Source organism: Sardina pilchardus, chromosome 16, assembly GCF_963854185.1.
Source record: "Sardina pilchardus chromosome 16, fSarPil1.1, whole genome shotgun sequence".
Taxonomy (NCBI): Eukaryota; Metazoa; Chordata; class Actinopteri; order Clupeiformes; family Clupeidae; genus Sardina; species Sardina pilchardus.
In genome coordinates, this window is record NC_085009.1 from 13,742,320 (window position 1) to 13,751,951 (window position 9,632).

General features: G+C 42.7%; 2 protein-coding genes and 1 non-coding gene across 3 annotated transcripts; 2 read left to right on the top strand and 1 right to left on the bottom strand.

Annotated features, from left to right (window-relative positions):
• Positions 1 to 101: 101 nt before the first annotated feature.
• On the bottom strand, positions 102 to 173 carry trnaw-cca (transfer RNA tryptophan (anticodon CCA)). Its single transcript has one exon. It is a non-coding gene; the product is annotated as a tRNA-Trp (tRNA).
• Positions 174 to 914: 741 nt separating this feature from the next.
• LOC134059948 (lysophosphatidic acid receptor 6) lies at positions 915 to 3,088 on the top strand. Its single transcript, XM_062516505.1, has 2 exons — positions 915 to 1,029; positions 1,559 to 3,088. The coding sequence occupies exon 2, from the start codon at positions 1,582 to 1,584 to the stop codon at positions 2,548 to 2,550; it is 969 nt and encodes a 322-aa protein (XP_062372489.1). The 5' UTR covers positions 915 to 1,029; positions 1,559 to 1,581; the 3' UTR covers positions 2,551 to 3,088.
• Positions 3,089 to 5,739: 2,651 nt separating this feature from the next.
• On the top strand, positions 5,740 to 8,787 carry her8a (hairy-related 8a). The gene is made up of 5 exons (XM_062517271.1): positions 5,740 to 6,211; positions 6,844 to 6,939; positions 7,259 to 7,337; positions 7,459 to 7,685; positions 7,779 to 8,787. Exons 1-5 carry the CDS (start codon positions 6,149 to 6,151, stop codon positions 8,028 to 8,030), a joined length of 717 nt encoding a protein of 238 aa, XP_062373255.1. The 5' UTR covers positions 5,740 to 6,148; the 3' UTR covers positions 8,031 to 8,787.
• Positions 8,788 to 9,632: the final 845 nt, after the last annotated feature.

The following is a 9,632-nucleotide window of genomic DNA, read 5'->3' on the forward strand; positions in this document are numbered from 1 at the left end:
AGCCTTGGACAAATGCTTTCGTCGCATTCATTACTGAAACCTATGTAACAATACGTTTACTACTGCAATTAAAAGCATTCGCCATTAGGGACAAAATAGATTGACCCCGACGTGATTTGAACACGCAACCTTCTGATCTGGAGTCAGACGCGCTACCGTTGCGCCACGAGGTCTGCGCAAATAGGGAGAAAATGCTGGTCAAGAACTTCCGGTCACCATGTCGTAGCCTATCTACGCTTTGAGAAATAGATGAAGGTTTCTTGCACTTTATGCAACCTAACGGCACAATTCCATTCCAGTCGATTTTCACGCGTTTGAGCTGCGAAATCTTAACAATTTATCATAGTGATTTAAGTGGGCTATTGCTAGTAAGACAAATGGTGTTTACGCGACTTAAAACCCGACGATTGCCAGAATATTTTAGGCTACTAAGAATGCACTGCGCTTGAGTGTGATCAAGTTCGACTAAGATAGGCAAGCGTTTTTCAGCCTCTTCACAAAATGGTATTACGGAGGAAAGGAATAGGCTACGTTTGTCTGCGAAGCACTACACACTTCCCCATATACTTTGAGACTGGCTACTCTAAATAGACAATGGACCGACACATGCAATTGCAGCACGCAATTAGTCTGCATGCAACACGCAACACAAATTTGGGCTTACGGTCAATCAACTCAAGCTTATATTTCAAACTAAAGGCAATTTCGTTTCTGCTGTGTGCAGCCAAGTGATGTGCACACATGCATCTGAATTCGCAGTTCTTGATACTGTGGTAAAAGTTTGAAATGACTCATCTGTGTAAAAAAGAGCGGAGTGGAAATAGTGGGTGTTGTGAGAAGTGTTAGTTGGTACTGGTAGCAAGACAGGGTTGGTAGCCTCGCCTATTTGCATACGTGTTTTTTTTGTTCAGAAGGATTTCCTGAGTTGTTTGTCAACTCATCTGTACGGTTATGTCAGTTGAGAGAAGACACAGCAAATACTTTCTATTAAGACACAATTGAATAATCTGGAAAACAGGTGATCCTTTGGTAAGTTTATTTTACATGCACAATTAACTGTTTAGGTTCATCTGTTTTAAAGGAACATTTGTCAGTGGGTCAGAACTTTTCAGGTGATATGATGATGAAAGCAAAGTCGTTGAAGACCAAGCCCATATAAATATTAGTTTGGTAGTAGGCTATAACATTTTGGACATAAAAATTGTTTTGCATATTACTGTAGAATGTTGGACATGAAACTTCATTATACTTCTTTGTATGTTTTTTGGTCCATAATTGGAGTTATTTTTGGTGAGGGAGCCTTTGCCAATATTCTGTCAATTTTCTTTTGTGATTGTTTAAGTCAAACTGATTACAACATCACAGAGCAACATCAAGAGAAGTCTTGTCAAAAGACACAAGGACTGTAGGCCTACTAACATTTAAACATAGCTGTTGATTCTACACACACTATAACTAGATACATCATATATATATTTTTAAAATGAGACTCCTTGGTAATTCCAAACAAAGATTATTTATATTTTCAAAATCAACTTAACTGTCCTTCTGTTTTCAGCTTTTGACAGTTAGCAGGACACCATGCTGTTCAACGCTTCCCAACAGTGGGAGAAGTGTGTGAAACAGATTGAGGAGAGAGACCGTTTGATTTTTGTAAGCGTGTATGTGCTGATCTTTGTCGCCGGCCTTATCCTTAACCTCATTGCGCTGGTGGTGTTTTTTTTCCACACCAAAACACGCTCCCACACCACTGTCTACATGACCAACCTGGCCTTTGCTGACCTGTGCTTGGTTTGCACGCTGCCTGTAAGGATCTGTTATCATCTCGGCGTCAGCTTGCATCAGAGACTGTGCGAGGCCATGGGGATGATCCTTCTGATCAACATGTACGGTAGCATCTTCCTGCTGAGCTGCACGAGCGTTGACCGCTGTGTAGCCGTCTGCTTCCCGATGTCCAGCCGCGTCCGCGAGGTCCGCAAGAAGGCACCGTTCATTTGCCTCGGGGTCTGGATAATGACAGTCGGTGCAAGCTTGCCCATCTACTTCATCAAACCACAGCTACCAGGCTACCAGAACCAGTCAAAGTGTTTTGGGAGTTTCCCCGTCTATGGAACTCGGCCCGTTGCCATCACCTCCAGCCTCACGGTGGGCTTTGGCGTCCCGCTGCTCGCGATGCTCGTCAGCTCCTGGGGCCTCCTCAGGGCCATCAAACGGAGCCAAGCCGCCCAGACGGACCTTGTGGACAGCCGGAAGATCCAGAGGATGATTGCCATGTGCCTGGTCATCTTCCTCTGCTGCTTCCTGCCCTACCATCTCAGCTTGCTGTTGGTCTACCTGCACCAGAGGTCCATCCCGTGCAGCCTGACGTCCAGCTACAACTACAGCCTAATGGTGGCCTGTCTCAATGCCATGCTGGACCCTCTGGCCTACTATTTCACCACCGAGACCTTTCGCAAAAAAGTGGACCTGGACGCGCTGCGACAGATGTGGCCCATGCAAAGTCAAAGTCAAAGTGCAGACCATCACTCCAGGGGGCCCCTCAACACCTGAGCTACTTTGCTCAAGCTGTTTATCGGATAGTTTAGGCCCCACCCTTGCCCGAGCAGCTTGCTCGTGTTGCTCCTGTCATTCCATCAAAGAGACACACTTAGGGTGACATTTATATTTGGCCAAAGAGACCGCTTCTGTTGATTTCCATTCGCTACAGGAAGTCCTCCTCTGAATGACTTTAATCTTTACATCTGCCATCTCTACCTCCTACCTCTTCTTTGATCTCGTGACCGTTAGTTGTCCTATATCAGCAGCAAAAGACTGTAAACGTTTTGTAGGTGCTAGCCTTTCTGCCTGAGCTGAGCTGTCTGACAGCTTATTCGGCATAGTATTGAAAATGTAAATACCCACTTTTCAAAGTATTTGTTACAATAACATGTTTTATTCTATTAAGAATTTTTACCCTCAGATACGTATGTTTTGCAAGTTGCTTTATAGACAAAAGCTTTTGTGTAATAACATAACAACAACCAAAACTGTTTTAGAGTCTCTTTTTGTATCTGAAAAAATTAAGCTATAGCCATGAGACTTAAAAGAAAACCCCATGCTTCTCACAATCTACTAGTATACTGCTGACACAAAACAAAACTGGCAATAAGCTGAGAATTTTCTCTGGTGGTAGGATACCACAACCGCACCACGTCTTCTCAGGCTAAATGTAGTAATAAGTCTTTATTTACATGATACATTTTTATGCACAGAGTTGAGACCCAAATGTATGTTATACAGATAGGTCAGCAAGCTAATTTAGGACATTTTGTAAGTAATAAGCCATATTAGGTTTCTTGATTTTAGTGAGGTCAACTTAAGGCAAGTCATTTCCACACTGGTATGTAGGCTATCACGCGAGAATGCTATGTGGCACATAGAACACGGAACTCACAACATACAAATATCAAAGCACCAAGCAGCTTGGGAACCAAGTGAAACACTAGACTAATGTAGGAGTAGTAGGACATGCAAAAGCAGCGGTGAAGTAGAACAAAAGATGAAGTAGAACAAAAGACGAAGTGAAAGGGTGTGTGAAATCTCCACAGAGTTCACAATAAATAAAGTAGCCTTTAGTAGCGGACTTCCAATGGTTGTGCAACAAAACACATCCTCACAATGTGCAGACAGGCACTCTGGACATATAAATCAGTGGCAGAAATGCAGAGATGTAAAGTAAATAGAAAAATTAAGCACTGACTGTACTTAAGTTTGAACAGTGAACATCTACACTTTACTTGAGTTTTTATTCTCCTTCTAACTTTCACTATATTAAAAAAAAAAAAAAAATCTACTCTTTTACTCCCTAGCAGACTACTTTTATTCATTAGCAGCATTAAGTAGAAATATAGGCTAAAATAAAGTGCAAAAAAGTGCAGGAAAGTGGATTCAGCATGCTACATATTTGCAATGACATTCTGACCCAATGTCATCACAGGACACAGTAATGAATGCAGACATGTGATAAAGTTAAGGCCTAGCAAATATACTGTAGCTAGACATAGCACACCAAGCTATGTAGGCTGGTGTAAGGAGCTGCTTGCTTTTCATCAATAACACTTTTGTATAGGCTTTACAAAATGTTAGCTGCCTTTCTAAACATGTTGGATAAACTTCATTATAGCTTATAAAAGGAAGCAGCAGTGAACAATGAATGACAGCCATAACTTTGTTCAGGCTTCGAAGACATTGTGTATGAGTGTAGGTAGCCAGACTAAAAGTGCTGCATGAACTACTTTCTTTTTCATTACAAGCATAGGACGGGGATGTCACCCCACCTGGCCTTGAAAGCTTTTACTTTGTACTTCAGCTTTCAGTACTTTAGTATGTTTTAAAATGGGCTTCTTGTCATACTATAGCCTGAATAATAGATAATTTAAGATTTTTACTAAAGCGGTGCGCTTACTTATTACTTTTACTTAAGTCATTCTGATCAAATATATGTAGGCCTACACTCAAGTGTGGGTTTAAGATGCGTTATACAACTCTGCAGAAATGTAATAATTAGTGTAACAAATATGCCTGTTGCATAACATAAACAAATAGCATAGTATAAATTTGACTTTGCCTATCTATAGCAAGTTCAGACCACAATGTGCAAAAGCAGTGCTGCAGTGAGAATAGAAAGTGCACGATTGTGTGCCTAAGTGTGCGTTTCTTGATTTTACTTTGTCGAAACTGTGAAGTCAGACTGAGGCAAGTCATTTCCACACTGGCATGTATCATGCCAGGACACTATGTGTCACATAAAACATAGAACTCACAACATTGCCTAATATCAAAGCACCAAGAGCCTGCATGTGAACCCAGTGAAACACTAGACTTAATGCATGAGTGGGGGACATGCAAAAACAGCAGTGAAGCAGAGCAAAAGATGAAGTGAAAGGGTGCATGAAATATCCAGAGTTCACTGCAGTAGCGCACACTGCAGTGAAAATAGAAAAGACGAAGGGCATGAGGGTGTGCAGGAGTCTTCAGAGACAGCATTTTTGCAAAACATAAAAACAGCCTGAGAAGCCTTTGACCTCAATGTTTGAAAGTGCGCCCGACCGAGAGTGCAAACTCACACGTGCAAAGGACATCATCATTAGATAGGCTCAGTTTTTTTTTTTTTTATTGATGGCCATTAGGCCTCCATTTGAAATAGCCAGCTCTCTCCTCAGTGTTATTGTGACGGGTGCTAAACCCATGCCAATTCGAATCTCTCCATAAAGAAAAGAAAAACTAAGTCGGATTTAAATGTTTAAGACGGCCATTAAGGTTCTAACACCCAGCCCATTCTTCAGCAGCACAAGAATAGAGAAAGATCTTAGCGCGCTTCATTGGAGTGTGTCCGTAGAAGCGAAGACAATAGACCTTAAAATCCGTAGGTGCAAGGAGGTGAGTGAAAAAGGAAGGCTGATCTGATTACGGGTAACCCTACATTCAGCGCTATTAAATGCTTGAAAACTGTAGCCCACTGTTTGCACTTGTTAAGTCATTCCTCTTCATTGGTGGATTGGGAGGAGGAAACTGGTTAAAGGAAGAAACCGCACATCCTATTTCTAGCGGTGAACGTCTCTTGGGTTTCGGATGTGCTGGCTTTTGAAGTTTCAAGTGTTTCAAGTTTCAAGACTAGGCCTACACCGCCAAAACGTTGCCAGATTAAAGACGTCCAATGCATTTTAAAACTTAAGCCTACGTCGTGGGGCATTTTGTATAGGCGCTAAAGCATAATTAAGCAAGTTCAACTTGGGACAAATTATGTGAACACCACTAGGCCTATGAACCCTTACCCACCCTCTGATAAATCAGTGGAGTAGCTTAGGACAAATAGTTTTTTAGTGCGTGGACCTGCCTCCCCTAAACCTGCCCTCGCTGACTGTGGGAAAGTGTGCGAATTGAGCCACCCATATTATCATGTTAATTGTTATGGGAGGAGGCATGAGGGGGAGGTCTATAGGCTAAATAAAACGTGGGTAAATGGGATATTTAGCCTACATTTCGTCGCGTCTGTTTTATGTTTTACTCACCCTCAAAACATCCTCAGGTGTCTTTTTGGTCTGGGCAGAGAGGTAGGCCTAAGTCCAGAGCGTTTGGCACATAAGAAAGCCGAGGATATAATCTTACAATGACGGCATCAAACATGGGAAATACCCCTGAGAAGAACAACAACAATAAAGAAGAACGCAAGGTAAGAAGTAGGCCACATGTTAATCATAGGCTACTCTTCAGAGCTCATATGGTTCACTTGGGGGAACGAAAAAGTTAGTCTATACTTTGGCATAAGCATGGTTTTTAGCCTATTTTAATGGGTCACAACCTGCACAAAAGACTGTCTGTCTGTCGCGGGCGAACGAACTTTATTGTTAAGTTTGGTGCAACTGAAGTTTGGAAGGAGGGCATATTTCCGAGAAGACTGTCTAAGTCAATGCATGGATAGCGTTTCAATTACTTGATTTTGACATTCCATTTATTTATCACATTTAGTGAATAGCCTAGCTCTTTGAATTGATGTTTTCAGACCCCTTATAGAAAAGAACCACGAGTGTCCCCGCGTGTCTATATGGTTAAATCTCTCTAGGGGGCGCTCGTGGATTGTATAGAATTACTGACTAAAAAACAATACCTAGAAGAAGTTTGGCTCTTGGTCAAATGTTAACCACTAGATGGGAAGCACTTTGCATTGAAATAGCCATAGATAATTCAGAAAAAGGTTTTCATTAAATTAGTTCTAATTGTTTCAAGGTGTTCTAGTAATCAAACCTCTTGTCAACCCAAACGTATTTGAATTTGTTCTGAATTCAACTTTTCCTCTCTTGTTAGCTCCGAAAGCCTCTCATTGAGAAAAAACGCCGGGAGAGAATAAACTGCAGTCTTGAGCAGCTGAAGGGTATCATGGTGGATGCTTACAACTTGGATGTTAGTAGGCCTACTTCTCTCTCTCTCTCTCGCTCTCTCTCTCTCCCTCTCTCAGCACACAAACACACACACACACACACACACACACACACACACACACACACACACACACACACACACACACACACACACACACACACAGTCAGAGACAGACAAACCAACAACTTTGTATGTGTGCAAACACACATTTGCATACTATTTGCAACAGTATAAACAGAGTAGTACACTTTCCATTTCACTGTTATTACCACACTATGTCCTGAGGTATGTTGTAGAAAGGAAAAGGTGATAACAGCAATGCTCTTTATTTTATTTCAAGCAATCAAAACTGGAGAAGGCCGATGTTCTGGAAATTACGGTCCAGCATATGGAGGGCCTGCAGCGGGGCTATGGAGCAGGTGAGAATGGCTGACGTCACAGTGTCGTGCCGTTGTCATGGCATTGTTATGACAGTGTTATGACATCAGTTCCAATATGCATTTCACCAATCACTCCCCTTTATTTCCCCATGTCATGCAGGAGGCTCCGGCTCCACCATGAACTTCGAGTCGCGCCAGCGCTACGGCAGTGGCTACATCCAGTGCATGCACGAGGTCCACAACCTGCTCCTCAGCTGCCCTGGCATGGACAAGACCCTTGGCGCCCGGCTGCTCAACCACCTGCTCAAGTCCCTGCCCCACATCAGTGGCGAGAGCGCGGCCGCCGCCGCGGGCACGGGCAGCAGTAGCCCAGGCCCCAACAGCAGTGTCCGTAGCAACAGCCCCCATTCTCTCTCCCCCTCTCCCTCTCCCTCCCCCTCCCCCTCCCCCGCCCCCGCTCCCCTGTCTGCTGTGCCTCAGCAGCAACACCCTTCTCTTGCCCTGCGCTCCTCCTCGCCCTCCCCTCCTCCCACACCCCAGGGCCCCAGCAGCCCCCATCCCTCCCCTGGAATGCCCCGGCTGAATGAGGGACGACGGACCAGCGGTCCAGTCAGGGAGGGGCCTCCTTCCCCCTTCAGCCCCCCCTCCCCCGGTGCCCATCCAGGACAAGCTTCCCCTGCCCTGCCCCCATTCTTCCCAGTGGGGGATCCTTCAATGTGGAGGCCATGGTGAGTGGGCAAGGACCCCTCAACCCTACGCCCTCCACACACACACACACACACACACACACACACACACACACACACGCAGGCGCACACACACACACACACACACACACACACACACCTCATCATCATCATCAGGCCCCTTCCTCTCTGCAATTTTTCCATTGCACCCACTTATATCTCCTGGGAGAGTTGAGCACCGGGACTATTCTCTCTGAATGGACAAGAAATAGTAGCTGGGTCAGGTGTCCCAAAAGGGCTTGTAGCTTAATTTTAACTGCAGTGTATTCATTTGCCTTGTTTTTCTCAGACACAATGAGGGCAGAGTGCTCTCAGTGACAATGCAGTGTATGTGGGACGAATGACACAGCACAAACCTCCAACCTCCTTTTGAATGGCTGTAGATTCTGTGTATTTGGTTATCTTATAAATAATGTGACTAGTCCAAAATGCATTTCATTCATTGCAATGTCATATTTTCTAAAACAGCGTAACTTTTTAAAGACCTTCCCTTTCCAAGTTTTTAGTTGTTTTTTTTTGTTTCTCTTCCTTGTGTATCTGTGTGTTAGAGAAGTGTATGAAATTCCTTTTGTGTATATATCCTTTGAGGGATGACATTTGTTGTACTTAGGTTGCTGGTTCTTGTTGGACAACAAGGAACATTATACATTTCTGTAGGTCAGGCTGCAGGTTTCTGCAGATGTTAAGATAGACACTGAGAACTTTATCCTTGTACATTACAAGAAGGAAGAAGTGGAAATTGTACCTCATATTGAAGACAGAGTTTAACAACATTTGAATTGTGTTTGAGTGTTGGAAATGTCTTTTTTTTTTCTTGTAATGATCACAAGACAAGATCTCAATCACATTGTTGGTTATTTCCATAACACGTGTTGTGATGATTAAATGACACTTTATGATGAGTGTAAAAATGAAAAATAAAGAAAAAAAAAATTCTGCCGCATTTTTGAATTTCAGTTTTAAAGTCAAAGCTCAACCTATAATTGAGACATCTTTGCTCACACTTGGGTCACACTTGGAATAAATTTAGATTCGATTCAATTCGATTCAATTTTAGATTAGATTAGATTTAGATTAGATTAAACGTTATTGTCATTGAGCAAAGCACAAGTACAAAGACAACCACACTGCATTATTGATTTACCGGCACAGTAAACAGACAAGTTTCTACAGTCATGCAAACATGTCACTGCCATCTCTATTTCCTCTCAAAATAAGACAAAGATGTAGTCTTTAGTAAATGTGTCTTAAATGTGTTTAAAATGCATATAAAGTCATTCTGAGACTATAAGAGATATGATATTTTGAAAGGTTAGCATATAAAAAGAGTTAAATAAAAGAAAGCAATGATTGTGAGCTAGCTGCAGATGAGAGATTACGTACAGTGACCTAGGCATTGCTTTAGAGCAACAAGTCAAATAAGACTTCCCTGAGCTGTGAGATCATTCTGAAGTCACATATAAGCCGTCTGAAACAGAAAAAAAAACTGCCTGTAAGACAGCATTCAGTGTCAGTGAGGCATCAACTTGTCCATATAAAATATTTAGAACGGATTGTAATGGATTACATTTACTTTATTTTGTAATTG

Bases quoted from the DNA above. Each gene is read 5' to 3' on its own strand.
- LOC134059948 (XM_062516505.1), top strand. From the start codon at position 1,582: ATGCTGTTCAACGCTTCCCAACAGTGGGAGAAGTGTGTGAAACAGATT.
- her8a (XM_062517271.1), top strand. From the start codon at position 6,149: ATGACGGCATCAAACATGGGAAATACCCCTGAGAAGAACAACAACAAT. The intron at 6,212-6,843 runs GTAAGAAGTAGG...CTCTCTTGTTAG, and splicing joins ACAATAAAGAAGAACGCAAG to CTCCGAAAGCCTCTCATTGA. The intron at 7,338-7,458 runs GTGAGAATGGCT...CATGTCATGCAG, and splicing joins GCAGCGGGGCTATGGAGCAG to GAGGCTCCGGCTCCACCATG.